The sequence below is a fragment of the Gymnoscopelus braueri genome (genome assembly GCF_963280865.1).
Source record: "Gymnoscopelus braueri genome assembly, chromosome: 7".
NCBI lineage: Eukaryota > Metazoa > Chordata > Actinopteri > Myctophiformes > Myctophidae > Gymnoscopelus > Gymnoscopelus braueri.
The window spans coordinates 17,764,834-17,786,127 of NC_137608.1; the positions used below are offsets into that span (position 1 = coordinate 17,764,834).

The 21,294-nt window shown below is 40.8% G+C and overlaps 1 protein-coding gene across 1 annotated transcript in view; it reads left to right on the forward strand.

The window, feature by feature from the left end:
- Window positions 1-3,886: 3,886 nt before the first annotated feature.
- The window catches only part of LOC308088919 (uncharacterized protein), a gene marked incomplete at its 3' end in the record, with an annotated part of 79,797 nt that continues 62,389 nt past the window's right edge, over window positions 3,887-21,294 (forward strand). Inside the window, exons 1-2 of the mRNA XM_080433502.1 lie at window positions 3,887-4,111; window positions 20,016-20,163. Of these exons, the coding sequence (XP_080289628.1) occupies window positions 3,991-4,111; window positions 20,016-20,163 (269 nt within the window). The 5' untranslated portion in view covers window positions 3,887-3,990. The remainder of the gene's footprint in view (window positions 4,112-20,015; window positions 20,164-21,294) is intronic.

Here is a 21,294-nt window from a genome sequence, read left to right on the forward strand (position 1 = left end):
ACGTATTGCCTTCCATTTCACCTCGGCAGGTCGGCAGGAATCTGGAAGGGGAAACAGAGAGAGAGAGAGAAAAAAAAAACACTGCACACTTTTGTGATGGCGGTCGCAGAGTAGCAGCAACAGTTCCATTTAAGCCCCTGATGGGTGTGTGAGTCCGGCTGGGCCCCTGGCACATGTGTAGCATTTGTGTGTGTGTGTGTGTGTGTGTGTGTGTGTGTGTGTGTGTGTGTGTGTGTGTGTGTGTGTGTGTGTGTGTGTGTGTGTGTGTGTGTGTGTGTGTGCACAAACAGGGGTAACGTTAAAACGAAGGGCCCAGGACTGACATGGGGGGCCCCTCCTCAAAGATGCCTTGACTTATAGATTTTATAAGTCGAACTTTTCAGAAATAGGGAAAATAGCTGATGTACAAGCTCACAGCGCGTCGCTTGGCTATTTTCCGCTATTTTTCCCGCAATACCGCCGTACGATGAAGTATACAATAGGGCTGAACGTGGTTAAATACTGTAAATATTGGGGGTCCAATGTGACATTTTGTCTTGGGGCCCTCAAAAGATTCCAAGTGGGTCATGTAAGCATGCATGTGATTATAGTCCAGGATAAAACCCTGCCCTGCTGCCTATATGTTGACTGATCTGACACGTACTGTAAGGTAATGGTTTGTACTTTGACACCATAACAGTGTCTGTCTCCAGAAGCATTCGTCTTTTGCAGCAGCTGATTGGCAAAGGACCACCGAACCACTTAGTTTCAGTGATCCTGGGGCGGTGTCTCAGGAGATAGCTAGAGCGGCCATCTTGGAATCGGAAGGTTCCCCAGTTCGTGTGTCCTTGAGCAAGACACTTAACCCCCTTAACTGCTTCCGATGAGCAGGTTGTTGCCTCGCATGGGTTGCCTGTGTTGTCGGTGTGTGAATGGGTGAATATAATACACATTGTAAAGTGCTTTGGAGAAAGGCGCTATATAAATGCACCATTTACCGTTTATTTTTACCCATGTCAACCCCCCACCTCCTCCGACTGTATTTATGGTAGGGGAGGTGGCACGGGTCTGGTGTAACTGTTGTCACACACACATACACACACACACTCTTCAGGGGGTCAAGAAACAGGGTTCCAGTTACGATAAGAGAGAGTGGGGATATGCAACAAGACTTGACAAAGTAATTTCTCCATCCATTCTGTAGCTGTACATGCTGGTCTCTTTGGATTTAGGCTTCAGCATGATTGTGACCAAATGTTTTGTATGAAACGCTATGGAAAAGAAAGAAAAACGCATACAAAAAGATATTTTAAAAATGCATAAAGGCACAATGTGTAAACAAGAAATCAATAGAATATTTATAAATACAGCAACTTTATAATATTTGCATGCATAACATTTACCCACTTCGACAATGTCAAAATGGGGGTGGGGGTTCACATATCCAGTTACAGTAGGTTGCCACAAAAGGGTTGTGTTCATAAATCGTTGAATAAATTGCCCCAAGTGATACCCAGTAAAATCATCAGTGTCAGTTATAAATCCATTTGTAACTCCAAGAGAGTGCGAATGTAACCAAAAGGGTCCATATGGTCCATTTGGTTACATATGTTTTTTATTCAAATAAGAGTTAAATAGCTCTATATTCCGACAGCAGTGCTATACAGTGTTTGTTCATTAACAGGGCTCTCCCCGTCACTCCAATGACTGTTAATAAACAGAAAGTGTATTTTCAGTTCAGATCCTACCACTTTCATCCAATCAGGAGAGAGAACTCACACAGGATACAGGATTTACGAGCAAAATTAACTTAAGAAAAAAACAAAAGACAAGTAGACAAAATTGGAAGTGGAACAGAACACTGGTATTGTAAATGATCTTTGTGGGGTTCTCTCTCCTGATTGGATCAAATTGGTAATCCGACCTGAAAATCTTTCTGTTCACTTCAAGAGTTGGAGAGGTGGGGAGACCCCTGTTACTGAACACTCAGTCTATAGCTATTCCTATTCCTATTGTTTTGTTTTTACACATACACCCACTTTAAATGAACACTGAAGATTTTACTGTACACCTCTAATTGTCATTTTAACCCATTAAGACCTGAGGCCGATTCTACAAATGCCTTCTAAATCAGTGGTTCTCACACTTTCAAGATTTTTTTTTTTCAATGTTCAAAAATAGCAGATGTACAAGCTCGCCGCGCTGTGAGCTTGTATATCTGATGTTTTTGAATAGGCAACACAAAAAAATCTAAAATGACGCAGACGCTTTCCCGGTTATTAAGACAGTGAATACATTCCTCACATTCCCCCCACAGATACTGTCATCAATTTCCCGTTGACATTGCTGTCACGTGGGTCAACGATGTCATCTAACAGCTCTCTTCATCTCCTATGTCAAAGGAAAACGTATACCACGTCTAATTCTGCACCATTTGGCCACCAAACAATTTGACTGATACAACCTTCTTCTAATGCATACCAACAGCAGCAGTGTAGAACTGGCTGTTTTTTTTTTTCTTTTCTGAGAAACAGAAGAAAAATAAATAAACGTTTGCATGTTCCAACAATGTATGTGCATGTAGCAATCTTAGTACTTTTGATACCATGTGTTATTTTGTTGTTGATTTTTAAAACGATATTTGATATAAACTGTGGGGTTTGTTGAAAAGACAAATTTATACCAAAAAGAAAAGAATACTTAATGAATTAAACAGTATTGAACATTGTCGATCGTTCCACCCATGCAGCTGAGAGCTGGAACATTCCTCTTCTTTTTTTTTTGTCGGGTCTTGGGATTCAGTGACTTAATTGTTTGTTGCCTGAGTTATGTTTATTGGCCAGACTTTGAATTCTGCAGTTGTTTCTATACATTTAACATTTTGTATGAAGCAAAAAAGTTCCTTGAAATAAAATAATAATAAAAAATTAAGCCTTGTGTCATGGTGGCTTACAGCAGTGCTTCTCAAACTATTTTTTAAATTTCAAGGTCCCCTATAGTTTATTATGCATTAGGCCACTACATTGATTGATTGAATACTTTATTAACGGTTAGCTAATAGCACAGTGGTACGATTATACAATGATGCTAGAAGGATAACACAAAAAGCCCTATAAGGGCTTGTTTCCATTGCGGTCCTGTGTATTCAATTCATCGAGACATTTAAAGACATACAATAATATACAATTATATACAAGACATCATCAACACTAGTAGCACTAGTACTGTACACTATGTACAGTAAACAGTTGGGGGAGGCTAATTTCTGGTGTTAAGCTTAGACTTCACTAGGACCAGTTACAAATTGCAGACAGGTGCTCTTTTATGGCGGTTTACAGCCCCCCATTTAATATATGTTATTATTTCATCTCCGGGACCCCAAACTACACTGTAAAATCCTCAGTGTTAATTTAACTCTGAGAGTGTACGAATTACAGGGTCCATTTGGTTCCATTTGTACACTCTCAGAGTTACACCCATAAGGGTCCATTTGGTTAGCTGGGGACCCCCTGGAACCCCCTGGACCCCCTCCCCTCTCTTAGGGAGCCAGTGGCTTACAGTACGCTTGGACCCTTATGGGTCCATTTGGTTCCATTTGTACACTCTCAGAGTTACACCCATAAGAGTCCATTTGGTTAGCTGGGGACCCCCTGGAACCCCTCCCCTCTTACAGTACGCTTGGCAGCTACAAGGAGAGGGCGTGTACAATATACTATAGACGTCAAGCCTGCTGTTATATCATTGGTCAGAAAACCGACTGGGCGGAGCCAAACTCCTCCAGGTGGAATACTTGACGCCAAAATCAGCGAGTTCATTAGAGGAAGAGTTTGTGAATGAATGGGAATATAACATATCACAGTCCTTCATCATACCAAGAGAATCATTGCTTTTATCCTAATGATGTAACTCAGGACATATCTAAGCGTTTGTGAAAGACTGAAATTATTAATGATAATGTTCTCAATCCTACAATTGTTGTGAAGTTTTACGGAGGAACAGCAGTCCACAATTATGATGATATCAGTCAAGAACATACAGTTAATTGTGGCTTATTTCTTCCTGATCGGAGCGGCGGTTGACGTTTTCTCTCAGAACGTCCTGGTCCATGAAAGCACGCCTTTTCAGCTCAAAGGTAAGATGAGGACAAAATATGTCATGCTTTTGGTTTTATTTATTTCGCCTTTTCAGCATAAAGGTAAGATGAGGAAAAAATATGTCATGCTTTATTTGGTTAAATATGTATTGGCATATACAGTAGCCTAGCCTATATTGAATGTGAGATTGATGTTTTTTCAGGTGTTATACTGTAACATTATAATCCGAGAGAAAAAAAAGGTGCATTTGTTATATCTTGCATGGAGCAGTAGGTAACTGTTTGTGAGGTCCAGTGGTGTAAGACGTTTTGTAATAATAATCTAAATCTACAATGTAACTAAAGTTTTCAAATAATTTAAGTGGAATAAAAGTACAATATTTTCCTCTGAGATGATGTAGTGGAGTTGAAGTAAAAGTATTGAAATTTTGAAATACTCCAGTAGTAAAAAAATACCTCAAATTGTACTTAAGTACAGTACTTGAGTAAATGTACTTAGTTACTTTCCTCCACTGATATTTCGCACTTTTTTGAGTCGAGTATCTTGACGACTTCCCTGACAGACAGTACTATATTTTGTGATAGTGATGAAATTGCAGGGATGTGTGCTGTCTGTAATTATTGCTTCAAACTGTAGTACCGTGTCGTTCCACTGAGAGCCGCTGTTGCAGTGTTAACTATGAATCCTTATTTCAATGCATGGATGTTCTTTGAGACTTTGTGGATTAAGAAAAAAATTGTTCAGTGTGCTTTTCTGAAGAGTTTTATTCAAAAATTATAGTCCTAACAATGGCCATATAACCCTTATAGAAAACCTTTACAGACTGTATCCAATACTTTGAAGATATGGCCTACTGATTGATAAATCATTATCTTTTTAGTATTGTATTTTGAAATGTTTCTTCAATTACTGCTCAAACACCTGACTTGATCAAGTAGTTTGCTGATATTTAGCCATGTAAAGTAGCCTATATGATGGACACACTGACAAAAACTAGACAAGCTCAACTAAAACATACTTTTAGTCTCTCTCACCCTTTAGTCCAAGTGCTTTCCCATGCCCTGTCACCACCTCTCCATCCCAAAATGACATAGCACAAAACTCCTGTCCATGTGTGGAGGAAAACTATTCTCATAATGCTCTTTTACAGTGCTTATGCAGGGTCTCCTGGGCCACGTTCGTTTTAGCTGTTGCTAAGTAGGGTTCCCTTTGGGGATGATGGCACGGTGCCAGCTGGAGAGAACCCACTGTCCACATTCTCCTCCTCAACCCAGAAGTGACCAGGCAGAAAGACCTTGGCTGGGAGAGAGGTTATGGGCTTGTTACATAGGAATGGGTGATTGGAAATGATAAGAGAAGAAGGGTGTCAAAGTAGAATTTCTCATGGATATTTTATCCATTGTGATTTAGCTCCACTAAAGTTAAAGTTCAGGCTTATCTACATCAGTTTCTTATGGGATTGACATTATTGTTTGTTTTGATTTGGAAAAACATACCACAGAGGATAGACAATACTTTCTTAACAGCGGTCAAAGCTTAAAGATCATGTTAAAAAAAGGGGTGGAAAAAACTCTTGTTCAACATGTTATGTACTGTATGTGTTTGATGTGTAATACCAAGACGGCATGCTGTTATCAAGCACATTATAGTCCTATCTGATGTAATGTTTTAACAGTGCACCGGTTCAGAAACCTGATCCGTGGGCCTTCTGTTCCCATATCATGACACCGAGAACAGATCAAAGGAGCGTCCGACACCCTGTCTGGCTCTGAATGTATGGCACCCGTCCAAACGCCAGACTGGGGCCCTGAGTACAGTACCAGACGCCTAGTAATTAGTGTTATCCTACCATGATAACCACAGCAATATGTTTTACAGTATGGGGGGACCGTGTGTCTGAAGTTGATTGTGTGTTTTGCAGTAGAATAGCATTACATACAGTACAAGAACAACTAATTGGGACATGGGTGGATCGTGGATTGGAGGAGGAGCCTTATTCTGTACTGTAAGACTCTGCCTTACAGTACAGAATAAGGCTCACACAAGTGAAAGGCACAGTGGTAAATAGTAGTAATACATTCTCTAGTCTGGGGCATGCTATGATAGGGAAAGGCTGGATGTGTTTTATTATACAGTTTATCAGAATAGAAAAGGTTAAACAGGTTTTTTCTTAAAACAAAAAAAAACAGTGTTGTTGGTCGTTAATTATCATAAATTAATGATTGATACTGTATACTGATACTTGTTCTCATTCTTCTCAAGCTCGTGACTCTGAGGAAGATGCAATAGCTTCTAAACGTCTGTCTTTTTGTCCTGTATACTTATAGCACGTTAATAAAGAGGCTTATTGTCCAAGCTGCTCCAGTCAGTGTTTGCTCTTCTCAAGCTGTGTATGTTGATTCTTGATTTCATGAGCCTAGGCTAGCATGATTCATCACAGCTAAAAGCTATTGCAACAAAACTACGGTATTTCCCTTTAAACAGGTTGTTGCAATATCTTAAACATCTTGAGCACATTTCTGATGGGTTATTTGCAGTTCATTTGGCTCTATCCTCCCAACGCCTTGATTTACTTCTTCAGTAGAAACGTTCTACTGCTGAGCTAACACAGAGTCCGTTTGCCCAGAGGATAAATGGCATTTTTGAGCTTCATGCAAAACGACTTTGGTGGTATTGCATGACCAATAATGGTCTTATATTACCCGACCACAGGATATTTCTCAATAGAAGAGCAGGTAGACCAACTACAACCACTTATATGCTGCTTAAATTGTAGTAACATACTCTACCGTACAGATTGGTCATAATAACCGTTTTATTCACTAAAAAAGATTATGGATTGCAGCTTGAACACCCATAGCCTTTTGTGTACATAGAGTTGGACGTTTTGTGGATTTGTTAACAAAAACCGGCATCCCCAGCCAGAACTCTGTTGCTATATCTCCTTGTTCCTTGAGCTTCAAGCTGATGTCAATGATCTGGTTTTCCAAACATGAGGTGGGAAACTCTCCTCTGAAATCTGTTGTGTCTTTTCAATTACGGAGAAGCGGGCCGGAGCTCGAGGATATCCAAGAACAACAAGGCAGTGAGCCGAGGTGCTGAATGGGCTTTGGGTTGACGGACAGGGGCCCAGTCTGTTGGAGATTAGCACAAGATCTTCTGTGGTTAATAATGACCGGATGACTTGGCCTTGGCACCTAGGGCCCTTTAAGGAAAGCTCAACGTCCTCGTCGGCTGACCTCAAAAGTCCAACGGAGCAATTTATCATGACTTGCTTAAGGCGGACAGCAGCAATAACTGATCTCGCTGCCGTGGAACTTTTACAAAAAATGATGTCGTTTCATGTGCAGGGGCCCTGACGATATCCCTGACCTGTGATATCATAGTAAGTTGTAAACGAAAATGACACCATCTCTAATGGCTGGCTTGTGTTACACTGAGAAAACCCTTGGGTGACACTTTGCCGTGCTGAAATGAATGGCGTTGCTTTACTTTTTAAACATAATCATATCGGGGTGTGTGACAGCTCTGGCATCAGGGAAATGCCTTGTTCTGCATGTCCTCATGTTGAGAAGGATGACATTTTTCCAAGCTGTAGTCATAACAGTGGCGACGGAGGCACCTCAAACTGGATAATGTACGGGTTGATTTCTGTTCAGCACCAATTTGATGGTAGGCTGCCGAACTCATACACCTGTGAGCACACCACAGCCGCTGGGAGATCTGAGAGCTTCTCTAATCACAGATTTCCTTTATCTGCACTTCTCTTTTGATCTGTTTGAAACAAAGAAACATTTCAAGCAGGGGGAAAAAAAGACACGGTCTTTAATCTATTTGATCAGCGTAATCCTTTTGAAATGAGAGGATATCCATTCTTTGCTGTGGCGGCACCCTGTATACAGTAATGCTCTGTATTTAGTGCTAGCAGTAGTGTAAAGTAGCTAAGTACATGTACTCAAGTACTGTACTTAAGTACAATTTTGAGGTACTTTTACTTCCACTCCATTACATCTCAGAGGCAAATATTGTACTTTTTCCTCCACTACAATTATTTGAATTATTTTGTTACTAGTTACTTTGTAGATTTGGATTATTATTACAAAACATACATTAACCACTTCAGCCCTATTTAAACTTTGGCTATTTGAAAATAGCAGATCTACAAGCTCACAACGGGTCGCGATGCGACATGTTGGGTGCTTGTAGATCTGCTATTTTCAAAGCATTTGTATATATTGGAAACTTCTGCAAAATGAGTACTTTTACTCTTAGTACTCTTATATTTTAATGCAAATACTTTTGTACTTTTACTCAAGTAATTTTTGAATACCGGACTTTTATTTGTAACAAAGTATTTCTACATTGTGGTATTGGTACTTTTACTTAAGTACAAAATGTCAGTACTTCTTCTACCACCGAGTGCTAGTTGCAATCTCATAACTATCACTGCAACCTGAGCTTTGCAGCTGGAGTGGTCCCAGCAGCCTGTGAACTCTCGTGTAGAAGAAGTCGAGCTCCTTGCTTCTCATCTCTCTCCTGACTGATTGATTTCCTCATGCAGGCCTGGCACCGTTCGGTGCCGCCACACTTGGCTCCGAGCAGGTTGTTACCCGTTTAGCGGGGGGTCCTGGCAACACAGTAGACATGCTGTAATGTTGGCGCAGTCAGACCTCTGTGGCTGCTGCCAAAGTCTGGAACAGCGCGCCTTTGGGGAGGGGGTGTGCGGCTGGACGCTGACAAGCACTACAATGCTGGGGACAGAGGAGGTCAGCGCTTTGACGATGTGACAACACTGCAGGTCGACCCCTGTAAGTGCCGACAAAGAATTTAACAAGGTGACCCGCCATGTTCTGTCGCTGGGGTAGCTTGTGTTTTTAGTGCTTGTAAAAAAGTCCACAGTGAAAGTTGGGTACATTTCATAATATACACTGTAAGACAAAAGGGATTTTGTTCGTTGTGACTGACTGTGGTACGTGTGCAGGCAAGTGGAAAGTGTGAAACTGTTGGTCAGGTTTTGACGCTGAATGGTCAATTATTTGATCAAATATTTCTCTTGGATCAAAGTGATTTTTCATTATGGTGGACCTCAAGTCATCACATATTTACCATAAAAGCATAGGCAGATGAGTCTTCTTGCCTGAGCATCTCGATAAATCTCAGTATCGATATTGATAAGAGATAAGCGGAGGTGGTCCAAGCACATAACTGGTATAGTGTGTGAAATGATAAGAATGTATTTTAAAGTGTTTCAACTGGCCAGTGATATTGCACTAATTGTACATTCATGTGGATGTATTCCCCAAAATCATGATGGCTGGTTTGACCTTTGAACCAAATAAATAACTACATTTAAACCAAAAATATAGTTACTGCACTTGGCTTTGTATGGCACTTTATATCAGTGAATTTCCAAGCGGATACCTCAAGAAGACGACTCAACAGTAACTTCTTGTGTCCAAGAACCTTTATCCTCTCCTTGCCTGCTCTGTATTGTGAGCAGACACATTGACACTGCATTCTTCTTCACTACCCTGACACTGAGCTTGATGCCTTCACTGACTGAATTAATACCACACAGGAATGTGCTCCTTCCTACTGTAGTCTACCAGTCTCTCAGCACAGAGCTTTTCCAGATGCATGCCCATGCAGTCCCTCATAGGGGGTGGGGTGGGGGGGCTACACATGGGCAGCTCAGCTACTGTACTGTATTGAGCCCTATTATGGGCAAACATTCGGTGAAAATAGCAGATCTACAAGCTCACAACGTGTCGTGAGACGTGAGCTTGTACAGTAGATCAGATATTTAGTGTAGAGCCCTTAGGAATCCGTTCAACTAAGTATAGGGCCCTTGGGAATCCGGTCAACTAAGTATACAGTAGGTTTTAAGTGGTTAACACTGCAAGGTCTACACTACAGGTTGACATAGATACGGTATAATATTTTGTAAGGGAATTGTAATAAATCGGCCAATTTTGACAGGGAAATGTGGTACAGTTACAAAATAATAAAGAAAGATTTGGCCTATAATTTGTCTATTGAGGGTCACCGTTTAAGCTGTGTATATCTGTCTGGGAAAGGCCTCTGTAATAACTCTGACAGATGAGCGACTCGTACCTGGTGATAATGTGCTGTGAATATAAATCTCTTGGAAGCATCAGTACAGTATATTTTTCCTATACGTCTTGAATTCACCTTGGGCCGGCGTGTGTCCAGCACAAATCACGTCTCCCCCAGGGGAGTCTGGGAACCGAGTCCACCAGTGTTTTCATTCCCATTCTACTGTATGAGATTTTACAAAAATGTGTCTCATGTCAGCCCGGGCTTGTTTTTCCTTGGACAGTGTCTGTCCTCCAGAGGAGCCATGTCCAATTTGATTGCCATTGGAGCCTGTCCACTAAGGAAGGCCCGAGTGCCAGCATGTGTTTTTGCATTGATGAAAGAATTAGAAGTAGTAAAATGTGGAAATTAAGTGAGCCGTGACATTATTTTTGAGTATGGACCAGGTTCCCCCCCCCCCCCCACCATTCCTCTACTACATGGCCAAATATGGCAGTCTTGGTACATGGTGTGGTAGTCCTATAGGATGATTGACTGGTTGGACGAGCCTACAGCTAACAAGTTTGATCCCCATTCTCACATTGACTGCAATCTGGGAACCCATCGGCAAAGAAATTACTTTGAATTTGAGCTTTGAATCTGTCTTGAGAGATTACATTGACTGTGACTGAGGCTCACTCATGGCATTTTGAAACTGAAATCCTTAATTTTCATGTCCGTTGTCTCCCTCACTTGATGGAGACGGGTAATTGCAACAATGTCCGAACTACAATTTAATAGGTGGTGCATGTAGTGTCCAATCTGCGTCAAATAACTTTATTGACATTGTCAACCAGGTACCCGACACCAGTGGTGGAAAAAGTACTTTCAAGTAAATTTACTTAGTTACTTTATACCACTGCCTGACACCAGGGTCAGAATCTCTTAATGGCAGAGAAGGGAGACCACCTCCAAGTACTGTAGATGTGCTAATTATATTGTATTAACAGACTTTACCATACAAATTGGTTAAAATAACATTTTCTAATTCATTAAAATGAGACCCGATTGTAGCATTAAACGGTCAGAATGTCGAAATTGAAACACAGCAACACCAAGTAATTTCTGGAACATGGTTCGTTGAATGCTGACAGCAAGTGCGAACTCACCGGTGAAACAATAATAGTATTACCTGTTTTATAGTAATGACTATTATATATATATTTTCCTTTGTTATGATCTGTGTTAATGGCAGATTCCTGCATGAATTTCACCAAGTTAAAAATCCTTTACATTAATGCTTTGTTTGAATTGAGTAATTCTGAATTTTAACTACTGTATGTATGCCAGAGTATTCATGACCATATCAGTATAATGAAGGTAAAGATGGAGTGAGACTTTAATTCATGAGGCAGCTGCATTTCAGAACTAGTTGAGAGTGAAGTGTACAATGTATATACTTCCAGTGCTATGTCTTCTGGCTATAATGCTGCACAAGTGTTGGGTTACTTTTACCTTGAGTCAACCCCCCCTTCATTTAAATATTATTCTTCTGGTGTGGGGAAATGAGGAAATATTTTAAGAGGTCATACGGTACTTACCGAAGGCAGGGAAAGTAGATAATTTGAAACGGAATGCTCTTTTATGGGCCATAAAGTAACAAAAAGATCCATTGTGTGTATGTGAATATTGTATATACGGACAGGTGACAAATTAAAGGAAAAACCAACATTAAGTGCTTGAATGTGCCTTTAGTCTCTGGAAGTCAAATGGCAGGGTGGAATGGAACACCATTCTATTCCAAAATAGGTGTTCCGATAGGTGTTCATTTGGGTTTAAGTGTGGTGACTGTGAAGGCCATACTGTAGCATATAATTCATCATCGTAATACACATCAAACCATTCAGAGACCCCTTGTGGATGGGGGCATTGTCATTCTGGAAGAGCAGTCCCATCGGTGATCACTCTGCATTTGCAGTGATCTTAAGGCACTGGTTCTCAATCTGTGGGTCGGGACTCCCAGGGGGGTCCCCAGATGACATACCTCGGGGGGAAAAAAGAAAAAGACCATTACTGCATCAAAAGTAATCAACTAACAATACTATAAAAACTGGGCCTGGGCGTGGCGGTCCAGGCTGCAATTCCAGCCTGACAGAGTGTCGCGGGTTCGGGTCCTGATCCCGATGACCTTTTCTGCGTGTCACTCCCCATCTCTCTCCCCATTTCCTGTCAGTCTACTGTCCTATCATTAAAAAGGCATAAAAGCCCCAAAACTGAGCTTAAATATAAAAAACTGGTCAAACCTTGGCCAAATTGTCAAATAATATAAGAAAGAGGCAATAATTGTGAAATTAGCCAATCTACAAGCTCACAACGCCTCGCACGTATCTGTGGAACCGAGTCAAACTAAGTGTGTGTGTGTGTGTGTGTGTGTGTGTGTGTGTGTGTGTGTGTGTGTGTGTGTGTGTGTGTGTGTGTGTGTGTGTGTGTGTGTGTGTGTGTGTGTGTGTGTGTGTGTGTGTGTGTGTGTGTGTGTGTGTGTGTGTGTGTGTGTGTGTGTGTGTGCGCGCACGCACATGAAAGCGTCACACACACAAACATGAAAGCGATCAGTTTGGCTCTACTCTTTACATTCCATGTTCTTTTCTGTTATACATGCTCAATCCAGGGCCAGGCACAATGGGATGTGTGTTATATATCTGTTATCAGGGCTCTCTCAACACATATGCTTGCATCAATGGGGATCTAGTCATTTTGGCTAATTACCCTGACCACATGCATGCGTGGCAGGGTATTGTATATTTCAGGAGCGGAGTGATGTAGAAAAACAGATGATTTAGGCTAATTCTGTCTTGAGCAAACACTGCTGGTGGCTGGGTAAAAGTTCATGCATTCATTTCAGGACTGGGTAAAGGCCAGTCCACACCAATGCAACTCCTTGTAGTAGTTTCAAGGAGTTGCGTCGCGAATCATTGGTGTGGACTAAACCCAGCGCTGGTTGCGGTGGCTATACATGAATACTAAAATGTAAAAGTTTAGATAGTACTCCGAGTCAAAAGACAATCATAGAATGATGAATCTATGTGGGCTAATTACAGAGTGGGGTTAATGAGTAGGTCTTAGTGTATTATATTACTAAAATCCTGTCTCAAAAGAATTGTGTGCTTGTTTTCCCCCAAACAGTGATCAGTAGCAATCAGAGAGAATTAGAGATAAAGAAAGGCAGCAGGTTAGAATGTTACACAGCATTCATTACAAAGAGAACATGTTTTGTTTGGCACAGACCATTGGACGTGTGACCTCTCTGTCCCGCAAGTGTCTTATTTCCTCGATATATACTGTATTTATGATTACTTTAGAAGCCCCTATTACCAAGAGAGGAAACATTGGAGGAATTTTATTCCTGTAGCTATTCCATATACATGATCACTTCCCTAAATCCCTCCGTCAGTTAACCTCAATGTAAATGTAAACACTAACCAGTGCAGGGGGGAACTGCAGGAATTATCCTGTTCCCTGGGAACTGTGGGGAAGACAAAACACCCCAAAGGATTTCTAAACCTCCTGAGCTTAAATTGGGCAGAGGCAACTAAATGCTAACCTCCTACTTACGCACTTCTAACACCTGACATACAACAGCTAAAAGAAAATGATGTTCATACAGTACATACAATGCATACATGCATACATGCATACAGTACATACATACATACATACACATACATATACATATGCATTCATATATACATACATACATACATACATTCATACTGTACATACATACATACATACATACATACATACATACATACATACATACATACATACATACATACATACATACATACTGTATATGAACAAACACGCCATGATGCTGAAGTAAGGAGCAGTGGCTGGCTGGTGAGAAACTGAGAAACAGCCTATTCGCTGGAAGGCAGTGGTGGAATTGTTGGAGTTGTCAAGATTTTCTACTTAAAGGAGCTCTTTCAGTTTTTAACCTTATCTTCATATCATTGTTGGTCCTCCTCATTATAAGATGGCACCATTTCTGTCAACTCACTCTGCATCTCAGAGGTGGGCTGTGGAAAGTTCATTAATCTCTCAAGTCAGCAACACTGCCTTAAGCATTTAGTGTTGTTTGCTCTGTTTGGGGGTTTCCCCTCACTGCCCTCGTTCTGTAGATTGGAAAAGGATGTTTTGGCTTTTGTCACTCTATTGGCTAGGAGACTCATTTTAATTAATTGGAAATCACCTACCGTACTTCCCCCTCTCACACGCATTGGATAAAAGACATCTTGCACTGCCTAAAACTAGAAAAGATAAGATTCTCATTGATTGGCTCCTCCAGTAAGTTTGGGAAGGTACGGGGTCCATTCTTTCAATTTATCCGGAATTTGAATCCGTCTTTGATTGGGGATACGGATACGTGAGGTCTTGTGGAACGTTGAATGGGCTTGATGTTGTTTTGTTTTGTTTAAAAAACAAACAAACATGTAGTGTTGTTGTAAGTAGGAATAAACACAAATGCACCCGGCAGGAAGTGGACTAAGAAAGGGGAGGAGCCAAACTGAGTTTGAGTTTCTGTTTCCTTTTTTTACCGAATGGGTTCCCAGAAGTACCAATTACATCATAGGTGTTTAACATTTTTAATTGATGCAAGACCGATGCCTTTTATTTGGGTTGCTAACTTTCCAAGAAGAGAAAGGCTGTAGTTTCAATTAGTTTGGAATCTTCACTGGTGATGTCATTGTAGGCATGTTTCTGAACCAGAAACGGTGCCGTCCATATTATCTGTTACAAGTAAAACTCCTGAATTGATTTTTTTGTTGAGTAAAAGTACAGAAGTAACAAACATAAAAAAACTCATTATTCAGATTTCACAATCATATTATTATTGGATTTTAATTAGTAATTCATTAATGTGTTTACCACTTTAATGTTTTAGTTGTTAAAGGTTCAAGGTGCTTTACTTAAAAAAAACTTACTTCACCCATTTCACCCATATCTTCATCATATAATTGGTCCTCACTTATGCTCATAATAATATGGTACCATTTTTGTCTACTCCGTCTGTGTCTCAGAGGAGGGCTGTGGACAGTTCAGAAACCCGTCTACAGTATCATTCATAGTCGGACGTAAGGATACGTAACAAGCGCCGGCGCTCCTTACGTTGTCGTTTTTGTCTCCCCCTCCGTCACCTACGGCTCCAGGATTTCCTTCCGTGCAGTTGACATTCACCGTCAGGCCGACGTGCACGTTGACTGTAGTACCACTGGCGCCCGTTGGAAGTATGAGGGGAAAAAAGTTTTCCTCTACCCCCTTTCTCCAAAAAAAGACCTAGGCCTACGTTGGTGGAAGTACTTGAGTAAATGTACTTAATTACTTAGACCGTCAATCCACGGTCTGTGACAAAATGAACCCAGCCATTCCCTAAAGTTAAACACACACACACAAATAATATAGCACAGTGCAGTAAGGGTCGAAACTCACGTTTTGTAGACAACCATTGCTTTTGTCTAGTTTGTGGACTAGTTTGTGTCTTTTATTGCGTTGTTTTGGCTAGATGCTACAATGGTAGCTTACTAGCTTCATGTTGTTAGCTGCGCTGTTGCCAGGTTTTGTGAGAGAAATAAGCAACCAGGTCTATGAAAACAAGCCCAAAAGAATCGACTAGGCCATATCACATGAAAATAGCAGATCTACAATATAACTGGTTTAAATAATAATTGGCCCAAATAAGCAACTACACTTTAGAAAAAAGCCCAAATAAAACCGCAACCACCAATAAAAAATTGCTTGTTTGTTTACAAGCAACTTTACAGAAAAATAAGCCCAAAGTCGCTTATAATAAGCAGACATGGCAACATTATGGGAACGGTACATACTCTCGCAACTGCCATCTAGTGGATGAATAGGTGTATTATGCCTGTACACTTTAAAATAAATAAAATAACCCCTAAATAACGTGAGCGACTATGCATGTGTCCGTAAAGAACGGACGGAATCCCTCACCCCCTGACGCACGTTTCAGACCCATCTAGGTACTTTGAACGGGAAGCTAATAGAAACTGCAGGATGTCTATTCCTGGAAAGTTAGCATGTTAGAAGCCACCATTGTTCTCACGTTAATACAATATGTTAATATTCACACAAAAAAAAGGAAACCCTGATGATGTCACTGGTAGGCAGGTTTTCTAAAGTATCCACAGTGAGACACAGAACGAGTAGGATTTTTTTTAAATTATATTATAAAGAGCATTAGTGAGGACCAATTATATGAAGATAGGTTGAAAATGGGTGAAGTCGTCCTTTAACTATGTGCTGCTGGGTAGCTTAACCCATAATAATACACCATTATCAGTTTAAAAAATGTCATATAAAATCTGCAAAGTAACTAGTTAGTAAAGTTTTTGAATAATTGTAGCGGAGTAAAAAGTATTTGCCTCTAAGTATTTGCAATTCTGAGTACAACTCAGAATTGTGTAAATGTGCTTAGATATATTCCACCACTGCTGGAAGGTTGCTGTTTTCAGTACTACATTATACTGCCGGGTGGTGCGAGCCAGTGGTAAAGACCTTTTTTAAATATTATATTTATATTTTTTTATCCATGGCTTCGGTTCCAAAGTCTGTCTATGTAAGAGAATTGTATTGAATCAATTTTGAATCTGTTATTGGGTCTGAGTCAAGTTAGAATTAACCTCTCCTATACTCTCCTTTTAAACACATGGGCTCAAGATGCCTGCTTGCACCTGCATTTAAGTGATTTGGTCTACGTTAAAAAATGTACCCCCTTTCTGTATCTGTCTCTCTCTCTCCCTCTCTCTGTCTCCCTCTGTCTGTCTGTCTGTCTGTCTGTCTGTGTCTCTTTCTCTATCTCATATGCTCTCTCTCTCTCTCTCTCATATGCTCTCTCTCTCGCTCGCTCCATCCATCTCTTCAGGTCTGGCAGTGTTCCCTTTTGAGTGGGGCCTCTGCTGCGTGTCACATTGAGTTGTTCAAAGAGCCTCGTCCTCCTTCTTAAATAGTATACTGGCATGCTATCAACATCTGCAGGCTTACAAACACAAGCCTCTCCAGAACATTTGTCCGTCATTGTTTCAGTTTACAAACACTATAACGAGGCCAATACAGCGTGATATAAATACCCTCATATACAGGAATGCATGCCGGCTTTCAGCACCTTTCTCCTCTCAACCATGCTGTTTCAGAAAATATATATGCCCTGCTGAGTAGAGGAATGCAGAGCATGGTGCATAGCAGTCCTTTCATCGGGTTATCAGAGCCCAGTCATGTGTGACCAGTCTCCCAGTAGAGGAGGAAGAGCGCTAGTGTGTGTGAGGGACAAGGGCAGTGAGTGATGAAGTGGCTGTGCTGCTAGACAGGTAGCCAGGTAGGTCTTTCACCACACGCATACAGGGAAGAGGCAAGGGGAGGGATTCACCATAAGCTCTTAAGTCCTCCTAGCATGATCAAAGTCAAAACAATAGTGAACGTTTTGTGCATTCTTTACGCAAATATTCTAGAAAATGAAACCGGAACATGAACTTGATGCAACATGGTAAACTAGAGAAAGTGCTCCTCGGAGCACAGGTCTCCGCCAGGTCAGGTAGGTTATTGTGGCCTCCTAGTGGCACTATAATAGGCCAATGTGAAAAGGGTGCCATTTCTTCTTAGGCCTAGTGGGAATGTGCGTGCAAAATTTCACGGAAAGTGCACGCTGCGTTCATGATTTGAGACATTTTGTTCTAAACAGACCTATCCTGCGATTTGTGTGATTTTTGGACAGAATCTGAAAGAGTAATAGCAAAAAATGTTTTGCAAATTTTGTTTAGCAAAAATCGGCCTCCTGGTGGCGCTATAGCTGGCCAATCTGGCAGAGGTTTGGCTTTGGCATCCAGAAACTGTGTGTGCACAGTTTCGCAGCGACCGGGCCAACAGTGCCAGAGATTAGCTGCTCGCAGACAGGCGGACACACGGACGGACGGACAGGGTGCAAAACATAGTCTCGGCCATGCTTTTCGGCCTGGCGGAGACAATAAATAGGAGGCTTCTTTCATTTCTCTATCCCTCTCTGTGTATGATGAATATAGGTTATCAATTATGATGTAGAAAGGGTTTGTTTCATGAAATTCCTCCACAGTTTTTCAAAAGCATACATTACTCTCTCCTTTAGAAATGTATTGGGTAAATGCATTGGGTAAAACTAATTCCTAAGAAAATAAATAACATTAATATTAACCTATAATGTGTCGTTTTGTGATGGTGGGATTTGTTTTAGTGTTGACATTCATGGAATGATCTTTTCTGGAGAGTCTGGCAAGCATCGAGGCCATCAAGCCAGGTGGTCAGAACAATACACAAAATCATACAGGGCCAACTTTTGGGTCTGATATAGGACTCCTCTGCAGGTCTGGAAAGTAAAAATGTGATCATATCCAGGTCTTCAAAAGTTTTGGAATCACATAAAATGTTTCTGTCCAGTACAAGGACACATGATTACACATTTTTAGATCCAGTCATGGGAACATTATCTTTCTTCTACTCTGCCACCAAAATGTGGAATGCCTTGACCCCATCCCTTAAAAAATGTGGATGGCTTCTTTCAAAACTCACTTTTCCCATAGAAAGATGATGATATTCACTGCCTCGAGAGAGATATATATATATATACACACACACACACACACACACACACACACACACACACACACACACACACACACACACACACACACACACACACACACACACACACACACACACACACTTTGTACATTGTTGTATTTTGGTGTTATTTTTATGCTATGAATTGAATACATACTGTAGGACAGTACAGTTTAGCCCAAATGTCTGACTGTACTACACCTTGTGTTGTCTAATAAAGTATTCAATCAATCAATCAATCAATCAATGTTATGCATTGTTACCTCCACCAACAGAGTTGGACAGGAGTTCTGTTTAGGCCTTACGCCTGTTAGCAAAAATAACTTGAGAATGGATGGCCAGACTTTCAGGAAACTTGGTGGGAAGGATTAGTAGGCGGCCCTGAAGAGATGGTTAACTTTTGGGTAGGAAAGGTCAAAGCTCAAGTTCACAATCAAGGGCAAAGTCAAAATGACATAATCAGTCCGTTCATGATGGACTGCCACAAGCTTGTTGGCTGCTGGAGGTCCTTGGGTGGTGATGGAGCGTACATGTCCCATAATCCGTTATCCATGGCTGTTACCTTGCCACGGAGCAGCCCTCCCGGCCCCATTCCCCACCGAGGGAGACATGAAGGAGCACTATCAAGACTTCATTCCTCCCCCACTGTGGGAGTTGGCTTTCACTGCCCTGCTGTGATTAAACGATGGTTCTGCTGTAGCATGTAACAAAAGTTCAAGGGTTTGGCCCAGGAGAGCTGATGGTGGTCGGAATATTTAAATGGCAATACTGAATATTATTTAATTCTGTAGTAGAACAAATGTAATATGTTTGCCATCCGTTTGCCACAGACAAATGAATTTGTACACTCACAGAGTTGCAGACCATTTGGTCCATTTGGAACACCCAAGGCAACTCTCAACTTGTTCAGGCAGTGACCCCCTAACATAATCATATTTGAACTGGGTACCCCCCACCCTGACAAGCACTTGGAATTGTAGGAGTTGAGGCATTACATTTAGTTTGAGTCGGTTCCACAGATAATTATTGTGAAAATAGTGGCTATTTTCACAATTTGTGCATCTTTCTTATATTATTTGACAATTTGGCCAATGTTTGACCAGTTTTTATTGTATAGTTTGTTGATAATTTTTTTATGAAGTAATGGTCTTCTTTCCACTGCCCCAAGGAACCCTGAGGGTCCCTTAGGAACCGTGAACCCTGGCTAACATTCACACTATGTTCTTGTTTTCTTAACAGAGAAGATGGACGTAATGGAGCATCTTTCCCGGTTGTCGGTCAACACCACTAACGTATCGTTGTCTTTGGACAACCAGCTGTGTCCAACGCTCCACATCGGCCTTTATGCCAGCTTGACAATGCCCACATGGCAGGTATTTGGACCAAGGTACTGTGTCTTGCCTTTTTATTCTGGCTAAAACTGTCTATAACTGCAATTCTCAACCTGTGGACTGGGGCCCACTGGTGGGCCGTGAGGATATTGAATGTGGACCCTCAAATAATTGGCAAAACACTAAGATTTTTATTACTGATATAACATTAAAGGTAGGGTAAGTGATTTGCTTTGGTTAGAATAAGTGTTAAATAGCTCTATATTCTGATAGTACTCATTGCTATAGAGTGTTTGTTCAGTAACAGGAGTCTCCTTGTCTCTCCTTGTCACCTCTTTATTAAACAGAAAATACATTTTCGTTTCAGTTTCATTTCCAATTTTATCCAACCAGGACAGAGAACTCAATCAGGATACAGATTAAACAAGTGAAATTGGAAGTGATGACACTAAGAAATGAGCAGGCAAAATTGGAACTGGAACATTATACAAATTAAGCTTAAAAATGGGTACTTTCTCCTGATTGGCTGAGATTTTGACTCCTACCGGAAAATGTATTTTCTGTTTATTAAAGAGCTGGAGAGACAGGGAGACTCCTGTTACTGAACAAACACTCTAGCAATGATTACTATCAGAATATAATGTTTTAACCTTTTATCAAAATACTTTTTGTTTTAACCAAAAAATATCACTTACCCTACCTTTAATGTAATGTAAAAAGAACAACTTTCATTGTGATACCGATTAGTATACTACATTAGTTCCATTGTTCAAGTTGGAACACAGATCATTAGAATAAACATGTGTGCAGCCCACCCATCTGACCATTTAACAAAGCTGCCATGTGGTCAGATGGGTGGGCCGCAACGCTTTCGAGATTTTTAAGTGAGCCCTGATCCAGAAAAGGTTGGGAAACACTATACAACACGTTTATACGCTTGAATATCTTCAAAAGGATCCCTGGATAATAAGACAAATCTGGAAATGGAATGCATGTGAAAATAAGAAACTACGGTTTAACCTAAGGTTAATATGAGCATCAAATCAATATTTGTAATTGTTTTTTTGCACATGCATTCCATAAATTCCTTAGGGCTAGACCACACATGGGCAAATGACATCATCAACTTGCGACGGGCATTGCCCCTATTGAGTGAAAGATGAACTATTTCTAAAATAAATTTAATA